Below are 21,614 nucleotides of genomic sequence, written 5' to 3' on the forward strand. Positions count from 1 at the left end.
GAGGCCATTTAAAACCTTCAAATCCACAATGTTCCCCCAGAACTGAGGTCCCTACCTTTTAGCACAAACATTCAAGGCCCTGAAGGCAGAGGCAAAAAAGTAAACCCCCTCAGCTGATGGAGAGAAACCATTCCGCTTTTGTCTCTTGCCCTTCTGTAGAAATGTTTTGCCTTGCCTAGATTTTGTATAAACCACAACTCCTGCTAATGCTAAGACTCATCTAGCCAAGTGATTAAGGAACTCATTGCTCTTCTTCCTCTACTCCCTCCCCAAGGAAAGGAAGCAATTTGAAAATCCAAGAGGATTCTCCTTTCTCACACAAGAGCTGAAGCAGCGCCAATAAAGATTCCAATGTCAGACTCCAATTACAGGGGGTTTGCAAGTGATTTGAAACATGGCCTTGTGAGGAGCCCCGGTCTGAGAAACAAAAGGCTCATAACCATTTTGAGAGGAGGGGAAAGTCCTTTTAAATAGATCAAGTTTCCTCCATTTTAGACACCAAAACCTTGCCATTAAAGATCAGTGATAATCTCTTACATTACAGAAAAACAGATCAAGGCTTTTGCTTAGCCTAGATCAGAAAGTCAAGGGACACAAGGAACAAGGACAGACACTGTCACAGCCTTGAAGTGTCTTATCAAGGGAGAGTGTCATAAAACTCAAGTCAGAGTTTTTACCCAAAAGAAATGTGCAGATAAATTCAACGAAATACAAATTCAGCAAAAGAATATGCATAGCAACATTATTCAAAATAGACCAAACTGGAAATTATCCAAATACCCATCAATAAAAGAACGAACAAATAAATCAGGTTATAGTCATACAAAAGACTACTATACAGCAATGAAAGTAAATGAACTACAACTACACACAACAACATAAATGGATCATAAAACACAGTTTTAAGCACAAAATGTCCAGTATTAAAAAATCATACCATATGTTTCCAAAGCAGGTCAAAGTAACCGGTGCTATTAGAAGTTGACATAATAGTTACCCTTGACTGGAAGAGAACATTGGGAGGATTTCTACGGGACTGTTTCTTGTTGTAGGTGATGGTTTTAAAGCTGTGTTCGGTTTTCAAAAATTCATTGAGCTATATACTCAGAATTTGTGCACATTTCTGTAATTGTGTTTATCATTTATATACGGATGAAAGAAAGAGGAAGGGAAAGAGCGAGAAAGAGAAAATTCTTTTTTGTAGTAACATTTCTTTAGAAACAGGAATTCTGTTAACATTTTTATTTCCATTTGCTTACTCAAAGAAAGCTGCCACACAGTTTCCGATCACACATAGGATCTCTTTAAGTCTTTCAGAAGAAGAAGACCCTACAGTTTAGTGTCTTTTTTATTCAGAGAAAGAATGGCAATGCTTTGGAGTAATTTTGTCATCTATATGTTTTCAAGAAAACTGATCCTTTGGGCTCCCTGTACTGTACCACTGTGTTAGTCAGGGTCAGCTATCTGCTATGACAAACATCCCCTAAATTTCACAATAAAAGTCCCTCCTTCACACGAATTCCAATAAGGTATTGGCAGACAGCCTTTCATGTGGTGATTTAGAGACCCAGGATTCTTCCATCTGGTGGCCCCACCACACCTTAGGGCCTCAGAGCACTCTGCTGAGCCCTCTGTGTGCAGACAGTGCAGTGGGAAGGAAACGAACTGCAGATCATTGTTTAGAAGCTTTTATATGGCCTTTCTAGAGGTGGAGCAATTATTCCTCCCATATCTCATTGGCCAGAACTCTGTCACATGGTCACACCTAACTGCAACGTAGGCTGCTAGGAAATGTAGTCTAGCTGTGTGCCCAGGAGGAAAATGGAAAGAGTTGAGCACCTACCATTCTCTGCCTTGCCAGATCTATAATCTCCCTTTCTGCTAGCTGTTCCATGCCAATGGCTGACTACAAAGAACATTATTGGTTATGATGCAGACAGGGGCTGTGAGCATATGTGCTCTCCACCACTTCCATGATGGCACACTTCCACACCCATGCCTCCCTGTGCCCATCATCAGATGTCCACACTTCCTGGGAATGAAGGCATAATGGCAGCCAGAGTATAAACTGTTCTTGAAGTGCTCCATGACATGAGTTAGGTAGACAAGCAAGAATGGGATGGTGTTCTTCTGTCAACATCTTCACTAAGCATCTTCCCAATTAGAATGTTATGGCCAAGGAGCTGCAGGAGGTGGGTTTTATTCATTTTTGTAACTATTTCCTTTTCCCAAGCCCCATGATAATAATGATAAAACAAAAATAGCAGTATCAATAACATACACATATTAACCCTTACCAGGTGTCCTATGTATATACCACACATTGCTGGTGCTGCCCATGGATTAACTTACTTAAATTCATGCCAACTCTATGGGATGAATACTAATAGTGTCCCTATTTTACAGATAAGGACACTGAGACACAGAGACTAAGAATTTGTCCAAGGTCACACAGCTGGCAAATGGTGGAACTGCAAGAATCAAAGGCCAACATATACATTATTATTTACTGGAAAGATGATCTAGGTAAGGAACACAACCATGTGATCATGACAAATACAAGTCCCTCAGGAAGCAAATTCTGAACCTAAGCTTTTCAAGCATAAGGTTTGATTCAACCAGGTTTATTAGGCTACATAAAAGCACAGAAAGTATGTTGGAAAGAAAAGAAAGTTCCAAGACAAAAAGTAATGGCCACTTCTTGGGGTTTTTGGTTGTATTTTTAAAGTTTTGTTCACACTCAGAGGCTCCTAAAACCACTGCACGGACAAATCAATTAAGAAAACCCCAAAGAGCTTCAAACTTCTATTTACAAGCTAATACTCGAAAGAGCTTGCCCCACTTTTATGTTTCCTCACATACATTTGTAAGTGAACCTCATTTCTTATTATGACCTTCCACCCTATAATCAGCCTGAGATTAGCCAGTTTAGCAATATAAAACAAAGGGTCAAAATAAAGCCACACAAGAGGAATCTTATGCAATATATTTTTCTTCATGCAATTGGATTAGTTTTAATTAGCAAAGGCTAAAATTTTGCCAGATGAGCACGGGGTGACATCTGATACCTGAGCAGGGTTCCAACATCTCTTTTCTCACACCAAAGGCATTTAACTCAAGGGATGCTCTCTGAAGACATTTTAGGGCACCCTTCCCAATACCTGTTCTTCCTCTGCCCACTTCCCCCAACATTGCCCCAAACTTCAAAATCTATGTTGCTCCTTGTCAGGAGCAATGCTACATAATTTTAGGGAAAAATCATTTGGTTAGCCTAGTTCTCCTGCCTACAGCCCAGCTATGGAATTCCAAGACATAATTACATTTTGGCCTCTGGTCACAACTGAGACCTCGATGATCCGGTGATGCTGTGATTCTCCAGGACAAGAAACATCCTGGGAGCTGAAAACATCCTGGGAGGAACAAACATCTACTCAGTTCCTCATTGTTCTTGTACTGTTACCATCTTGTTTACGTGGATGTACTGAACTCTCTGCAAGTTATTTGTTACATTTGTTTCTCCCGATGTACTGAGTAAAAGGTGCGGTAAACTGGGGGCTTTTGTCTTTGCCGCCCAGAGCAGCACTGATCAGACCTAAAGATCAGCTTCTTAGTCTCATTTTTCTACCTTTCCTGTAATTTTCCATGTACTGCCATGGCTCGCAGGAGACTAGGACTTAACTGCAGAGGTTCTAGTAACGTCCCCTTTCCCTGTTCCCTACAACTCCTGTTTCTAAAACAAAAAGTCCCATGATTTCTCACATGGAAAAGAATTTCTGTGGTTTTTATTCCTGGTCCACTTGTCACCACCCCCTCCTGCATTTAATCTCTAGAATCAAACTCTCCATCAACATGCGCCATTTTGCAAATCAGTCACTTAAGGGGTGGGAAGGGGGTCCGCTGAAGAGGCAGAATTCTGATGCCAAATTCAAAAGGAAAACACAGCTTTTCTTGTTGTATTAAAATAGAAATACAGGCTTGAGGAACAGAGTCCAGATGCAGGCTGGAGAGAAACATAAATATTGATATTATGTTCTAATGAACACTGTCTCCCTGGCTGTGTCATCTGTCCTCTTATAGCTACTATCTCTTCTCTCTCTTAGATGTCTAGTATTAAAAAGTAAGGAGTAGTTGAACTCTAGAGTATGGCTTTCACTTCACAAATTTAAATGCACTTAGAACAATCAAAAATCAAATTCTGAACAAATGTCTTTGACTTTGATTGAGGTTTCAAGCATCAGAAGAGACTGAAAACAGTTGCAAATCAGTATAGTTAGAAAATTTCCTCCGAGTAACAAGGTCTTTTCAAGTCTTTAAAATGTTATTTTAGCTCCATCTTAGAAATGCCCTCACTTCTAAATTCCTTCTGGTGCCTCTGAGGTCAGATTCTTATCCTTCTCCAAACCCTGATTCTCCCTAAAATCCAGCACCAACATGTCATAAACAGTCCAACACCATCAGACCAAAAGTGAGGAATTTCCACTGTTTCAATTTGTCTTGGAAATCTTATACCATGAAATTGCTAGTTCTTGGTCTAATCCTACTTGAGAGTGTAGAAACTAATGTGGAGTCATTTTTTTCTGTGGTCACATTCACATGACACCTCTGGTTAGGGCCTTGTAACAAAGAGTTCAAATACTGCTGTCTTCTCTCAAAAGAGTATTACCTATCTGGAGCAAGGGGAATGTTCTCTATCTAACAGTGGTGTAGGTCACACCAGTGGACGCAGCTGTTAAAATTCCATCAAACTATATACCTCAGATCTGTACATATCACTGCATGCAAATTATACCTTGAGTTTTAAAAAGAGTATTAGAACATTTTTTAATTGTTTTGTTTTAGGCAACAAATAAGATTCTGAAAGACAAGCCTATTTCCTCAAGATGAATGGCTTCACAGAATGGACATATATACGAGAACTTGACCTTCCTCCTCCAGGAAGGAGTATAAAATGCTAAAACATTGATTCTTTCAGAGCAAGTCACCAGAGAAGGAGGGGAAAAGGGCTTTCCTTTCCTTTTCCATTTTGTTCCCTCTGCATGAGCTGAGTTGCCTAGCCCTACACATGAAGCAAAATAAATGCCAACAGCTTGAAGGATTATCCAACCACTTCTCAGTCCTTCCACCAAAGCACCACCATCTTGCACCAGGATTCAGTAGCCCCTAGCTGGTCTACTTTCTCCCTTCTCCCTGCCTCTCATAAGCCTCTTCTTAATGCCATAGCCACAGTGAATTTTTTTTAACTCTAAGTCAATCATGTTACTCCTGTGCTTAAAATTCTTCAATGACACTCACTGCACTCAGAGCAAAAGGCAAAGTCCTGGCAATGGACTACTCCTAGGCCATTGTTATCTGGTCTCCTCTCCCTCAACTCTTCTCCTTGCTTACTTCACACCCACCACACTGGCCTCCTTGCCACCATAGGATCATGTCAGGAATGCTCTCACCTCAGGGCCTTTGTACCAGCTATAGTTTCACTCTGCCAGCAGAATCTTCCTCCAGCAATTGACACAGTTAATTTCCTTACCTCTTCCAACCTTTGCTTAGATGCTGCTTCCTCAGTAAGGCCCACCTAACTACCCCATTGAAAATGGCAACCTCTCGCCAATCTTCTCCCTGCTCCAGTTTCTTTTTGCCCAGAACACTTACCACTTCCTAACAGGCCTTGTAATTTTCTCAAATGTATTGTGTTTGTTGCTTAGGGTTTCTCTCTCTCTCCATTGGAAAACAGACTTTTTGTAACTTTTTGTTTACTCATTAGGAAGGAATATCAAGGACAGAAGGTCCTTATTGGGTACCCTACATGACAGAAAGGGGCAACACTCTGATTTGCTGCCTTTCACAAACCAGACACTCTAGGACCCAGAGAGTCCCCTTGCAGCCTTTCCATGGCTAAAATGTCAAAGCAGATTCCCCCCAACAAATGTTTTACCAATTATAAACAATAAAATTAAAATGACCCCTCTGATTATTATAAATAGGTCCAGTAAGAGCCAGTTTAACCTCATTTCCCTTTGGAGTAGGGCCATTAGACCTAGAGATCAAAGGAATGCTACAGACATATGGTATCTTGATTTCAACAAAACATCTGAGAGTCACTCACGATGATGGATCTTGTGGGCAAGGTGGAGAAATGTGGTTTGAATGAGAAGATTGGGGTGCATTTGTGGTTGCTGCAACAATGGCACCCAAGGAATGCTGATTAATAGATATCAACTTTGAGGGATGCTGCTAGTACTGCCTGCCAATGGGCTCTGGTCTTGAATCCATCTGACCAATCATTTTATCAAAGAGTCATGTTTATGGTGTCTGCAGAGAACAAAATGCTGTGGGCAGTAGCTGACACATTGAATCAAGATTTTAAACCATCACCACTGATTGGAAATGAAAGAGCAGAGCAAGCAAGATTCAATTTAACAGAGACAATGAGAGAGTCTTGTGAAATTTAAGTTCCAAATACTGACTATACACATGGAACAGAGGAAATCTCATGTTAAAAATTATCACTGTAAAAGAAGGGAGTTTATTGGGCCACAAAAGCAAAAATGCACGGTAGAGTCATGCAACGCTTAAAACAAAGGACTGTGTTAGTCTTAATGGATCATTTATATAAAGAAAGGAATTGGGTCCATTCATGCTGTGTAGCAGAAGGGGAACTGGAAAGTTGGCATTAGGAGCCCTGGTCAAAGGAACTGAAGCTGTTTCACCTGAGATGGAGAAAACATAGAAGGGACCAAAACAGTAACCTACAGACACCTAAAAGATGTCCTGGAAAAGAGATTATAGGCAGATTCTCTATGGCACCAGCCACCAGAACTAGGACTGAAACATTGCCATTACAAAAAGATCTAGTCTCAATGTAGACAAGAACTATGTGAAATAAGAACAATCCAGCAATAAAATTGAATTGGGGTTGCCACTTCTTACTTCCAAGAGTCTTAGAGGGCATGGAATGCAGGTGGTCTGTCATTTGGGACATCTTAAGAAAGATTCCAACTCTAGATGGAAAGTTGCATTCCATGTGCACTGAGGTCTTTCCCAACTCTAAGACCCCAAGATTCTATGACTCTTACTAAATTTATTCTTGGTTAATTTCACTTGGAAGGACTTAGATGCTTAATATTTAAGTAATTTTTCAGCATACAAATACGCAGGTCCTCACATTTTCATTTTACTATGCCCAAACTTCCTTATCCTCATTAATGGATTGAGAGATGGACCTTATGCCAGAAGCAAAAACTGACCGTGCCTGTGTTGCTCATTCACAAAGAGGAGCTAGACAGGGCGTCTATCCTCTGGATTTACAATCCAGTAGGAGTGCTCTCCAAACTGTTGTTTGAACAAATTTCAACTCTGGAATGAGATCCTTAGATTCAGAAGCCACTCCCACTTCATTGTTTTTACTTACATTTATTATTGAGATGTGATTCATGAATTATTGTTGAAAGAAGAAATTTCAGCAATTTCTGTGATTGATGGATTATTCCAGGCATACCTTTCCTACAACTTTTTAATAGAGTGACACACAAAATCTTGTGCCCCGTGACATTTTTGTTGTTGATTAATACACTTTATTGGATGTAAATATACATCCATACACGTTTAAATGCTAGATTTTTAAAGTTTTATGATAAAAGAATACTGAACCAAAACTTCAGAGCCATGATTTTTAAGAGTAAAAGGAAATCTAGCTGAATTGTCAAAATAAAATTCCAACTATGTTTAAAATTATCAGTGACCCTAAAATTTCAGTGTCACATGAAGCCTGAATCCCCAAGACTCATGGGATATGTGAGATAATAAGGGAGATTTCATATGTCATAGAAATTTAAAGGTGATTCCCATTAAGGGAAGACTAGCAACCCCGATCCTGAGACCTTTCTGAGAGCCTGTGTGGACTTTACACTTTCCTAATGCCATTGTGTGGACAAGGCCTCCACATGTAGGAAGAAAGAAATCTCCATTGTTACCATCTTAGCAGTATCAGGCCAGCAGAATCTCAGAGATTTCCTAAGTATTTTGGGAGTTTTGATTTAAAAGCCCAACCCAGCAAAACAAGAAAAGTCTAGAAAGAACTGTGTTGCCATTACAGGCCATGAGAAAATTACAATCATGAATTATTAATGTTTGAAAGATTACTTTCTTGTCAGTTGTTCTGTGATGGGTTTAAAAGCAGCTTTCAATTGTGCTGTTGGGATCTCATAATGTCTCAGAGAAAGTCACTGAGCAGAGCCAAGAGGAAAAGAAACTTAAGCACAGTTACTGAAACATCTAAGAAAACATATTAACCAGACTGTGAGAGGTTTTGACAAGTGGTAGAATGAACAGAGAGGGGAGGGAAAAACAAGATCATCTTCCTTCCAAGACCAGAGTAACTCATGCTCAGTGTTGCCACACCAACCCAAAAATGATCAATTCATCAAATGTGTTACTTCCTAGATCTTTTTAGGACTTAGCAATTTCAGTGTATGCTCTGGCTGAAAATATGCTTCTCAATCTGAGAGTGTGGACCTCCAGGGAAGTCCCCCCTTGCACAGGATGATAAACAGCACTCTCAAAGGCTGGCCAATGGAACACTGAGGAACTAAGGGGATGTCCTTCATCATCACAGACTTGAGTTCCTCCTGTGCCCTTCGCCACTGCTAAAGCGCTGAAGATCTCGTCCAGTCCAAAGAGAGATTCAAACCATGACTTCACTGAAGAGGAGCTGAAGAGTAGCGGTAGTGATTTCCAGACTCACTGCAGAGCACTCAGGCCGGGGACAAGGAGGTGGCTAATATAAAAAATCTTGGGGGAAATATTTCAAGGGAAAAAAAAGCAAGAAGCATTATCTCTACCATATACCCAGTCCCAGGTCTTTGCTCTCATAATTTAAAGATTAAACACATTGTCTTGGTTTAGGCTCCTCCCAGATGTGGACCCAATGAGTACAAGTGCAAATTCCAGTGCAAGCAGCTTATGTGGGAGACAACCTCAGGAAACACCCATAGGTGAGGAAGTGAAACAAAGAAAGGAAGGCAGGAAATGCAAGGTACATTATCAAATAAGTCACTACTGTGGGGAACTGTAGCTCAATTCTACTGGGGAAATCTGAAAAAAAAAATGGTGTCAAAAACATACCACAGACTTCTCCTATCTAAGTGGTAAAGAAGCTGAAGTATTTTTCCACCAACTCCCATCCACCATTGGTTGAGTGCTGCTTCAGGGGAATTATTTGCTGGCACTTCTGACTTTCTCTATGTGCAAGCCCAAGCCTGGCCCATAGCCATACAGGAACAAAAGAACCAGGCGGAGTCATAGAAGTTTGCAGTAAGTAGCTTTCACTACAGAAGGGGAAGGCTGTAGTAACTACATCTGCTATACAGAGGAAGAGCTAAAATAAAGATGAACACAAAGTTCTAGAAAATTTGTAGGTTGGGGAAAGATGATGGACAAGAAATTAGGTTCCACTTCCCAGAGAAGATGATATGTCAGCTGAGTATCAAAAAGCGAAGAGAAATTAGCCAGTGAAGTGTTTTAGAAAGAGTCGCATAATACATAGGCATGAAGAGTGAAAAACTGAGAAAGTTGCAGAACCACACATAGTTCATTCAGTATGACTGGCACAGAGAACTGAAGTACAGTAGGTGGAGAAGGCAGGGATGGCAATGGGTGGGAGGGTAAAGAGATGAAGCTTGCCAAGTGGACAGGATTATACCACAAAGGGACTCAATTTTTATATAGGAATTGCCCTGGATTTATATGGCAACATATGGCAGAAAACCCTAGTGGCTTGAAATAGACACTGACCTGGATTCTAACTCTGGGCCCCATCACTTTCTATCTGATCCTGCCCGAGACAAGTTGCTAATCCTCAGTAAAATGGAAAAATGATAGTACCTCTCTTCTAGACTTACTATGAAGATTAAATAGAGTAATATAAATGTTCTTAGCACAGGGGCTGACAAATAGCAAAACTCAGTAAGTGTCAGCTAAAAGTGAAGTCAGTCCACTTGATGAATAAGAAAGGTGTCACTGCTGTGCAATACAGAAATGATGGTCTTTTCAATAAGTGGCAATGGGTTAACTGTGCATCCATATGGAAAAATAATCTTGATCCCTACCTCACACCACTTACAAATATCAATTCTATATGAATCATGGATCTAAATGACAAAGGTAAAACAAAAAACTTCTAGAACATAGGCAATATCATCATAATCTTGGGATTGGTGAAAATTTGTTTAAGAACAAACAGAAGAGAACATAAAAAAACTAACAATAAAGAAAACAATTGATAAACTGGACTACGTAAAACTCTTAAGAACTTCTACTCACCAAAAGATAACAGTAAGAGAGTAAAAACAATAAGGAATACCTATTGCTAACAAATGACTCATATCCACAATATATTAACAATATATACGGTAATAAGAAAAAGGTACAGGTAATTTAAAGAAAAGACTATCCAAATTATTTTTAATATGAAAAGATGTTCAATTTTACAATTCATCAGAAAAATGCAAATTAAAACCACTATGAGATTTTATTACACACTCAGCATAGTAGCTGCAATTAAACAAACAGTGTTGGTGAGGATGTAGAACAACTGGAATTTGATACATTTCTGGGAATATAAATTGGTACAACCAGTTTAGAAAAGTATTAGGTAGTACATCCTAAAGCCAAACACATCCATCCCCTTTGATCCAGAAATTTCATCTTTAGATACTTTGCATTACAAAATAGCTATATTTTTTTAATCAAAGGCATGTTGAAAAATAGCCTTAAAATCACTAGAAATAATACTGAGAATCAACAAATGGGATCATATCAAATTAAAAAGCTTCTACACATCAAAGAAAACAACCAACAGTGTGAAGAGACAACCTATACAATGGGAAAAATATTGCCAGCTATTCCTCAGACAGAGGACTAATATGCAGAATGTATAAAGAACTAAAAAAAAATCAGACCCCTCAAAATAAAAGACCCAATCAAAAATGGACAACCAAAATGAATAGACAACTCTCAGAAGTACAAATGGCCAATAAATATATAAAAAACCATTCAACATCTCTGGTTTTAGAGAAATGCAAATTTAAACAGCACTGATATTCCATCTTACTGCAGCAAGAATGGCTATCATCAAGAAATCAAATAACAAGGGTGGAGGGGGTGAGGGGCGCACAGGTAACGGGGAAAAAAATGAAAATCAAGATACATCATGTACAGGTACAAGCACCCAATGATAAATGTAAATATATTGTATACCTAAAATGTACCAATAAAAGAATTTAAGGGAAAAAAAAGAAATCAAATAATAACAAAATCTGGTGAGGCTGTGCATGGGGGCAGAGGGACGTAAACTAGTACAACTACTACAGACATCAATATGGAAATTCCTCAAAAAATTAAAACTAGAAATTCCATTTGTCCTAGCTATTCCTCTCCTAGGTACCTTTCTGAAAGAACTAAAAGCATCATATTACAGTGATACGTGCATACTCATGTTTACAGTAGCACAGTTCATAATAGCTAAATCTTGGAAACAGCCTATATGTCCATCAACAAATGAATGGACAAAGAAATGTGGTACCTATACACAATAGAGTACTACCCTGCCATAAAGGATAAACTTGAATCATTTGTAGGAAAATAGATGCACCCTGAGACCATAATGTTAAGTGAAATACATCAGAAACACAAGCTTAAATATCGCATGGTTTCTCTTATATGAGAAACCTAAAGCATAAATAAAGAACAAAATAAAAGATAATAGGAAGTAGGGAGATCTTTCTCAAATGAGAAGGGAAGCAAGAGCTGGAAGAAGCAGGGAAGGGGGGGGACAAAAAAATAAGATGTGTTACGTACACGTCTCAATGCTCCATGATAAATGTACTGCATTCCATCATTATGTACTGCAAACATAGACTAATAAAAAGGAGAGACAAAAAATAAAAATAGCCCTAACATGAAAACAACCCAAGTGTCTATCATCGGGAGAATATATCAACAAATTATTGGATGTGTGCACAATGAAATTTTATTCTGCAGTGAGAATTAATAATTTATCATATATGCAAGCAATATGGAAGAATATTACAAACATAATGTTGAGTGAATAATGCTAGACGCTAAAATGTACAGTGGACCCAGGACTTTTGAATTCGATCGGTTCTCGAGGGCTGCTTGTAATTCAAGTTGGCTGTAAGTCAATACACCAGAGATCTGGATGTTTACCTGGGTTCACGCTATAGATAACAAGAGGAAGATGAATCTTCCATTAACCTAATTAACCCAAGTTGTTCGTATGTCAGGCCAGTTGTAACTTGAGGACCCACTGTAATGCCTCCATTTTCACAAAGTTCAAAAAACAGGAAAATCTATTCCATGCGAGTGGAAGTTGGGAAATGGCTATCTTTCTTGAGGACATAGTGACTAGTAGGGCCTTGAGGAGAGGGTGTTTCAGACACAGTAATATTTTGTTTCTTGATCTGTGTGGTGTTTTCATGAGTTATTTGCTTTGGTGAAAATTAACCAAGCTGAACTCTTTTAATTTGTGTGTTTTTCCTTAGGAATGTTAAACTTTAATATAAAATCTACTTAAAAATCACAGTAACTAAGTATCAGTAGCAACCAAAAAGCCAATCTTAAAATGTCTAAGGATGAACATCTTGGCATTGAGGCCCATGAAGTAATCCCCAAGTTTCATGTGTTAGCAACTGAAAAGCTGGACTCACTTCAAGCTTATGACCATCAATCTCAGAAGGCTCTCAACACAGCCAGATAATCCAGCTACACTTCCTTATTGCATCCACGTTCCCCTTGAGACAGTTTATGAACACCTTCCTCCATTCCTCACACTGCCATCACCCTCTCAACTGATGACCTGGCCACAGGCCTCACAGAGAAAACAGCCCAAATTGTACAGAAACACCGCATCCCACCTTCATCTGTCCAGCAGCCCACCTGCCTCTGCCCACATTTGTCACCTTCCCTCCAGGTCCCATGAATGAAATGGTGCTCTCGCCTCATCAAATATCAGCTTCTCACGGACTTCCATAACTATCCAGTTCTATCCTCTAACGTCAATTTCCTCCTCTCCATGGAATCCAAACATTCCCCTCCAGAGACTGCTCCATTTCTCCACTTCTCTTCCAGCAAGAGTTGTCTGTCATTGCTATTTCCTCTTCTACTCATCCTGTTCCTTCTCCAGCTCTTATTGTTTAGCTTTCACCTCCACCCCTCCACCGAAATAGCACATAGCTAGGCCACTAATTAACTACATGTTACCAAACTCAGTGGCCACTTCTCTTACTCTCAGAAGCATAGGGCCAAGATGACTTCTCCCCCATTCTGCTGTTACTGCCTGCCTTCCTTTCTCTCTCTCTCCTTCCTTTCTTTTCTTTCCTTCTCTTTCTTTCTTCTTTCTCTTTCTTTCTCTCTTTCTCTCTTTGTTTGTTTGTTTCTTTCTTTCTCTCTCCCTCTCTCTCTTTCTTTCTTCAGTGCTGGTGATCAAATCAAACCCAAGGACTCACACATGCTAAGTAGGAGCTCTACCACCAAGCTATATCCCTAGCCCTCCCTGAGTTTTGAAACACTTTCTCCTGATTTCCATTATAACACACTCCCCTTTTTCCTCCTAGACTCCTGGCTGTTGTTTCTCAGCCTTTTCCTCCCCTATGACACATTCAAAACTGGCCTCCCCTAGGATAAGCCCTAGCTCCCTTTGCTGTCTACACTGTCCCTAGCTCCAAGGCTTCACAAATCATCTCTCCCTTTAAGTCACACAGTTACATCTCCAGCCTAGACCCTTCTCCTGAGCTCTCAACTCAAACATCTAATTGTGAAGACACATCAAGCATCTCAACATGGTTCAAACAGAAAAATATCCACTCTTTCATTAGCCTCCCCCATTTCTGTAAATGGTATCGCCATCCCTGAGTTATTTCAGCCATAGGAATCATGCTTAACTATTTTTCCTCATACCCTGTACCCAATCAAATCACTAAGTCCTGAATGAATTCCGAATTTGACCCCTTTTTACTATCTCCACAGCCACCTCTCTAGCTCTAATCACAAAGCCAGTTGCACTAACTGGTCTGCCAGCCCCAGGATTTGCCTCAAGAGTGATTTTGCTAAAAGTGTACATAAGATTACATCATCCTTATGAAAGGCCCCTCAGCATTGTCTCAGGGCGACAGGAAGCAGCTGTCTGAGGATGGTGCAGCCAACGGACTATGTGGGGCACAGTGATCTGGGCAGGAAGGCCATACAGGAGGCGCAGAGGCACCCCAACAACTTCACAGGGGAGAAAAAGGGAATATGGCTCACTGTTAGGTTTCCTCTTTCTTGGAAACGCCCCCAGGCCCAGGCCCGGGAAAGTTGAAAGAAATATACATAGTGTAGCTGATACCACTGGTACTCCACTAATAGCCCCTGTAGCCTGGCCAGAGGACCCTGGCAGGCAATCTTGTGCGCACCCCAGGCTCTTTGCATCTCCCTTGACCTGGCCCTGGGTGCACGCGAGTATCAAACACTGGGTAGGCCCCAGAAGCTAGCGTGTGCTACCTTCCATCAGCAAGGGGCAAAAGTTGTACAGAAGTATTCCTGCCTCCTCACTCCTCAGTGGGACACATCTGAAGTGTGTGTGCCAGGACCCTCAGCTGCATTGAATCCCTGCTGTCTGCAATCTTAACCAGCTCACAACAGGTAAGGTATTAGCTTTTCTTTGTCGTCTCACTTCCCCACTTCCTCTCTGCACTTCTTGGGATCCCCCTCAAACTATTTGCATGACAATTCTTGTCTCAGGCTCTTCATTCTGGGAAACTTGAAGTAGAACACATAAAATTGTGCTTTTACTCCTGAAGGTAATGCCAAGAACAATGCCATCCTAAATTTAAATGGATGAGAGAAGAAAGAAGCTAGACACGAAGTGTGGAGATGGAATTCTAGAACAGTTAAAAAATAATAGGACATTTTAAGTCCCTCCCTGGGTATTATATTAGCCCCACTCTTATTTCCTTATTTATTCATATATAAATATTCACAGAGTATTTACTAACTGTATGCAAACACTAAAGATCCTGTTTCTCTCCATTAACCTTTAATTTATACTCCAAACAGTTAAAAGGATTTGAAAGGACTGTATTAAATTCAGGATATCTAACTACCCAGTGCAGCCTCTAAAGAAAGGGCAGAGCAGAAGGCACCTTCTGCTCTGGCACTGAGATTCACTTGTATGAAATCTGTTCGAGGGGAGGTCTCTCTCTCTCTCTCTCTCTCTCTCTCTCTCTCACACACACACACACACACACACACACACACACACACATGGGACATGCATGCAGCACCCAACTGCCTGCAGAACTTCTTCCCAGTTCTTTTGAAGTGAGATCACCATTCCCCCCAACCACACTACCCGTTGAAAGTGAAGGGCCTGCCCCTGCTGTGTGGTTTGGGGTAAAAAGGAGGCTGGATTAAAGCTCTCATTTCCAGTCCCAAAAGTAAAATACGACTTGGCCTACGGCAGTCCTAATTCTTTCCAGAACTCATCCCCGGAATTGCCCTTTTAAACAACCAGTCATTAACCCAACTCGGGGTCTTTTATAGCTGCGAAAAACGATTGCGAACATCATTTATTCATTACGCTTATTATTATTGTTATTGCAGAAAAGCAGTGAATTCCTGGGGCGGGGTTCAAAGGGTTTTTCGGTGAAGGAGAAGAAAGGGGGAGAGTGCGCGGGCGGGCTGGGACCGCGAGGAGGCAGAGCTGAACTGCGGGACCGAGGTGCTCGGAAATCCCCCGGGAAGGCTGCAGCGAAAGCGCCGGCCGGGCGCGCTCGGAGGCCACAGCGCACCGCGGCGCAGCTGCGGCAGCGACAGAAGAAGCTTCTTACGTAAGTCGGAGCCGCTGACATCACCTTCGCCGAGAGGGTCGCAGCAGAACTAGGCATCCAAGGACCCACGCACCAGCCCATCACCCCTGCCTACCGCCTAGGTCATGCGTCCCTAAATGACTCCCGCCCGGCCAGATTGGGGGAGCCGGGCGCCTGGGAGCTGGCCTGCGCGCGCCTTCAAGAGCAGCCGACACAGAATGACTACTTATCAGGAGCTCTGGGTGTCCAAAGAGTGAAGTCAACGCGCAGCAAAGATGCCTCAGGGTCTCCCAGACCCCCTTCCTCGCTCTCTCCCCGGAGCCTGCCGGCAGGACTGGTTCATACCTAAATCTACACGCCGGTAGATTCGGGCGACAGTGCAGCCGGGCGCTGGGAGAAAAGCGTGCGGAATCATCGGAGGGCAGAGGGCACGAAAAGCCATTTGGTAGGAATACTAGGTTGTTTAGGGCAAAAAGGATGCCCGGGGGTCTCCTTTATCTCACTGGGACCCAAGCTTTCCCTGCTCCCCGTGGCCCCCCCGGACCACAAAGGTTTTCAGTACAGAGCCTCGGAGTTCACTCCTAGAGGCGATTGTCGCACACTGGCAGCGCATGGCACAAGTTCGGGGCCCAGGGCGGCCCCTGAGGTGACGGCAAGAGTGACAACACCGCTGGGGTGCCGCAGAAGCCCCCGACAATGCACAGGGTGGATTACGAGGTTTGGGGCTGGGCTGCTGGGAACCACAGGAGTTGCCCCCCCCCCCAAGGACGCGAAAGGCGAGTCTGTTGCCCCAGAAACACTCCCCGTCTGCCCCTTCTCAGCCCCCTGAGCTCTGTGAGTTGTAAGGCCGCCCTTTTAACTTTCTGACCTCCCTGTGTGTATCCTTCGGGGACCAGCCTGGCTACTCAGTCCCGGAAGGATTGGGGTGGGTCTCAGGGCAGGGCAGAGTGGGAAAGCGAGGGTAGGGCGCAAGTTGCAGCAGGCGCGGCGCCGCGGGGCTAGGATTGCTGCTACGGGAGGGCGAGAGGGTGCGGCGCAAGAGCCTAGCGCCCCGCGGGTAGATGGCGCGAGTACTCACGCACTGCCTCCTGCTTGGGGTCCAGCGTGCCGAGGACGCGCTGCACGCCGCCAAGCTTGCCCTGCAGCGCCCAGACGCGACGATGGGTGAGCTGAATGTCGCTCTCGAGCTCTTGGAAGAGGCTACACGCGTGCCGGGCCACGTCCGAGAGCTGCCGGAGAACGCGGGCCAGCGCAGCGTTGCTGAAGGCGCACAGGTCCAGCATGAGCAGCACGGCTGCCGCCGCCGCCGAGGACGCCTCGCCTGCAGCGGGCGCCGCCTCCGGGACCCCCGCTGCGCTTTCCTCGCTGGCCGGAGGCGCCTCGCCCTGAAGCTGCTGAGCTTGGTCAGCAGGCGCGGGCAGCGGCGGCGAAGGCGGTGGCAGCACGAGAAGCGTAGGGGGAGCGCGGGGAGGCTCCTCTGGCCCCGGCGCCTCGGTCTCCTCCCGCCCGGCAGGCGGCTGCAGGGGCGGTGGCGGTTCAGCGCTGCCTCCACTCGCGTCCTCCTCTGGGCCGGGCGCCGGGCGCCGCTGGCGGCACAGCCACTGCGGCTCCACGATCCGCTTGGCGAAAGGCATCCCGCGCAGCCGGGCCGCGACTTTCTGTTCTCCTCCGAGCGCCCCTTGCGAGCTGGGAACCGGGCGCGCCCACTAGAGCAAAGATAGGGCAGGAGTCGGGTGAGGCGGGATCCGGGCAGTCCAGAAATGCAGGGGGCTGTTCTGCTCACCTGGCCTCTTCTTCCCCGCCCTCTCCCTAGCAAATTAGTCCAGCCGGTCCTCCTCCGGGCGCACTGTTTCCTGGGGAGGATGACAAGCGCCGGGCACAGAAATTCCGGAGTGCGCCCGGGCTCTCCTCACTTGCTTCCAACAGGGGTCAGCTGGCTCAGTTCCATCGTCCCTTCGGTCACCGCCGCGGCCCCGGCCACTGCCGCCGCCTGTATAAATGGGCGCGTGTGTGTGTGTGTGTGTGTGTGTGTGTGTGTGTGTGTGTGTGTGTATGGGTGGGTGGGTGTGAGTGTGTGCGCGCCTCACTTTGAAAGTACCCCGGCGCAGGCCTCTCCCCGCGCGCCCCTCGGCCGCTCCGGGGAGCGATTGCGCCCTGGGTCTCTCTCCCTCTCTAGGCGAGGAGGAGGTTTGGGAAAGGCGCTCTGAAAACCCGGAGAGAGGAATCCGCCTCCAGCCCCGGCTCTGGAGGCGGCGTGGGGGCTGCGGGCCGACGCTGGGCGGGGGAGGCCAGGGCGAGAAGGGAGCAGCGCCCTGGGCGACCGCTGGGAGTCACTAAAGAAGCCTCCTCACATCCAAGGGATTAGAATTAAGGCTGTCAGCGTAGTGGGGCCGGGCAGTCCTCAAGTTGGGAGCAGGGTTGTTGGGAAGGAGCTGGGGGGGGGGGGGGGGCGGTATTGGGGATGCAGTAGATTTGGCGAGTTGGAGCAAGTTGCTTCGTTGAATTCCAACTCTGTGCTTGTCCTTTGGGTTCTTAGAGGGAAAACTGGGCTGTTCCTCCAAGTGCCCCCGGCTCGGTGAGCACCGGGAAACAGTTGGGGAGGGTGACGCGGCGTGGGCGCGTCCCCTTGCGGCCGAGGCCAGAGTGCTCTTTATTCCCTTTCCCAAGCATCGCGCAAAAGTCTTCACTGGGCGAGATCTCTAAGTATCCTGAATGCGATCCAAACTACCAATGAGCAAATCCCCCCCAAAAAAGCTGCTTGCAAAACTTATTGCACATTAGGTGACATCAATCCGATCACCTCTTTGTCATCCCACTGTGTTAATCACACAGGATCTTTCAAGTTTTCCATCAGAAATGGCGATTCGATTCACAAAAGAATGGAAAAGTTTCCCCTTCAGTTAACTGAAAGGTATAATTTCTTAAAAGGCATACATTTTCGATTGCAATAGTCTGCACACTGGAGGCTGCCAGCCTAAAACTTAAAAAGAGTTTGGGAAAAGTTAATAAAATACATGCTTTCATCCCTCCAAAACGTATACTGTAAAATTATTTTTATATTTTAAAGCCACAAGCCAGATCTTGGGAATGCAGCCTTCGTTTCATGTGTCTAAAGAGAACATGGAAAATTATGTTTTATGGCAACAGTAAAGTCCTCCAGACCTGTGAAGATGTCTCCCTTGCCATCTCTGGCTTTGGCAGGAGACGCAGCACGGACGGAACAGTCAGCTCTTTGGATTAGCCTACCTTTTGGTTATAAAGGCTTCAACAGATTCTTGTCTTATTCTGTGGAAAAAAATAACATTTTTGGCAAATGAATATCCTCGTTCCTAAAAGATCCAAACTGGAGCTTTGGAGGTAAAATGTCATGATGTCCGCGAGGTTCACAGAAATGATTCAGTAATAAGAATGGAGAGAGAGAGACAGAGACAGAGAGAAAATATGGCAAAATGTCCAAAATGGTGAATTTAGGTAAAGGGATATTGGAGGTCACTGGCAACTTTAAATTTGGTTTTATTTCTGAATAAAAAGAAAAGAAAAAAATTTTGAACAGAGTTTTTAAGCATTTGCTCTTTATCTCACAAATCTAAAAAGCCTAGAGGTGGCTGATTTAAAATTTAGCCTGACTTTCTAATATGTTTACTATTCCGAACATGAGTTCTGCTAGGTAGGCAAGCCAGACTCTGCTTCCTCAACACTGAAGCAACAGAACAATGCCAGAGAATGAAAGGAATCCCGTGAGCAAGCCTTATGGCAACAGTCTTCCTGCCTCCCATTTCCCCATCCCCTGTGCTGGCCTGTTAATAATATCCATGGGACCTGTGGAGCGGCCCAGCTGCACCAACGCGGGCAGTGAATGAGTGGTGTGTGACTCTCGCTCCTAAATAGAGTTTGGGATTATTGGTGAGTTCCTTCCAGGGCTCAAGAGAGATGAATTTAAAGGGAAGCCAAAGATCCTGGAGAAGGAGGATTCCAGAAGGTAAGCCAAAGCACAGGCTCCTTATCTTGGTGTACATCCCAAAAGTGGCCCGCACAGACTCAAATCAAGATTACAAAATGATTCAAAGCACTGTTCAACTATGCAAAAATGAGAACTCTTTGTAATCTGAACTCCTACTCATGTGCTAATAGTGCCACTGAGATAAAAATAAAAAGCTTTGATATTGGCTTTTGATGTCCTTGGTTCTCATCCTCCCCTCTTCTTTCTTTGGTGGTCCCCAGTGACCCCTCCAGGACAACCACCTTCAAGGTTACCAAAAATAAAATTAATACAAATGATTATATTCATTGTTATGATTGGTTGATGAATTCTCATTCCTTTGTAACTTTTGAATAAAGGCATTTTAGAAAACTGTGATTGTTATATATTAGTCGCACCATCTAAATAAAAACTGCACTGCCTGAGAGAGGGCAACTTAAGAAGCCTCCTGGCCCCATCCTTCCCCTGCTCTCTTCAAGTCCTTCCTATGTGGTTCACCTCCCCGTCCCCAGTTTTGAGTCTGGTTCCTGCTTTATAGAATTAAGATACTTCAAGAAAAAAAAAAAGCAACCACATATAATCCTGATGGGATGTATTAACAGTGTTAACTCTGGTGAGTCTTAACACACCTAGGCTGTGTCTTTCTTATTCAAATCCCAGGTTGCCCCATGTTACTCTGAGTTTTTCCACAAAAAGTTTGACAAAGTCAAAGCTAGTATCTGAAACCAAATTGTTATATCTAGTTATGTATGTGCATTGATCTCTCCTGATTACACACATATGCACACACACACACAGCCCACTATCCATGTACACATATTTACTCACCATGGCTGTAAGCCAAAATGGAAAGGAAAGGCAGCATTTAAAAATGGCCCCAGTGGTCATTCATGCAGCTCAAAAGCCAGTACACTTTCCAATAAATTCAAATGTGCAGTCAGTGTAAACCTTGTGCCATCGTAAAATGAATGAAACATTCTGTCTGTGTCACCACACCCCCACAGTCAGACTCCTGCCTTCCCAGCCCAGTAGGAAGTAGAAGTTTGCTAAAGGATAGGGCTGGCATTGAGAGCGCCATAGCGCACTTTGGCCCTCGGCCTGGCTGTCCACGTGATTCCATAGAACTGTAGTCAAATTTTCTCTACAACCTCACAAGTAGCAAAGCAGAGATTCCTAAAAGAAAGACCATTCGATTTTTTCTTTTATTCAACCTTACAGCATCGATGATACACCAGCATCATTTATACTTGAAAAAAACATTTCTATTATCTAAGAAATGTCAAGAGATGCACGGAGCACATTAACAGTCATTTAATTGTAGTGAATGAAGTCTTCTGGCACTCAGTTGCACCTATTCCTCACCTAATCACTTTAGCTCACTACTAAAAGCTCTGCTACTAAGGAAGAAGCTGTTAAATAAAAAGATTTCCATTAATTTTATTGGAGAAAATTATGAGCATTCCATCCCAACCTAAGTTGCTAAACTGTTTCACAGAAAAATATATCAAGTTTGCATAAATAAAACTCAACAATTTGAAAGTGAATGAATATGCCTTGTACATAAAATACAATGCTACAGTATCTTGGGAAGGAGGGAAAGCAGACTGGAAAGTGAGTGGTGAAGCCAGAGGAGAGAGAGATGGCTGGCCATTCTGGGACCTTGTTCGCAAGTCATATGGTTCACATTGAAGCAGAAAACTTTTGGAGTTCATGGTTAACCTATACTTAAACCACACTTAGAAATAAAGTTACAGCACAGAAAGACATCTCTAGGGAAA

The 21,614-nt window shown here is 43.6% G+C and overlaps 1 protein-coding gene across 2 annotated transcripts in view; it reads right to left on the reverse strand.

The window, feature by feature from the left end:
- The window catches only part of Nhs (NHS actin remodeling regulator), a 334,206-nt gene extending 316,107 nt beyond the window's left edge, over window positions 1-18,099 (reverse strand). For both annotated transcript variants that reach the window (XM_004866135.3, XM_004866134.3), the window contains exon 1: window positions 16,936-18,099. In XM_004866135.3, coding sequence (XP_004866192.2) covers window positions 16,936-17,491 — 556 coding nt within the window. In that variant the 5' untranslated portion in view covers window positions 17,492-18,099. The remainder of the gene's footprint in view (window positions 1-16,935) is intronic.
- Window positions 18,100-21,614: the final 3,515 nt, after the last annotated feature.

The sequence above is a fragment of the Heterocephalus glaber genome, unplaced genomic scaffold, assembly GCF_053883595.1.
Source record: "Heterocephalus glaber isolate CG9 unplaced genomic scaffold, H.glaber_assembly_v1.0 deba00001594, whole genome shotgun sequence".
NCBI classification, from domain to species: domain Eukaryota; kingdom Metazoa; phylum Chordata; class Mammalia; order Rodentia; family Bathyergidae; genus Heterocephalus; species Heterocephalus glaber.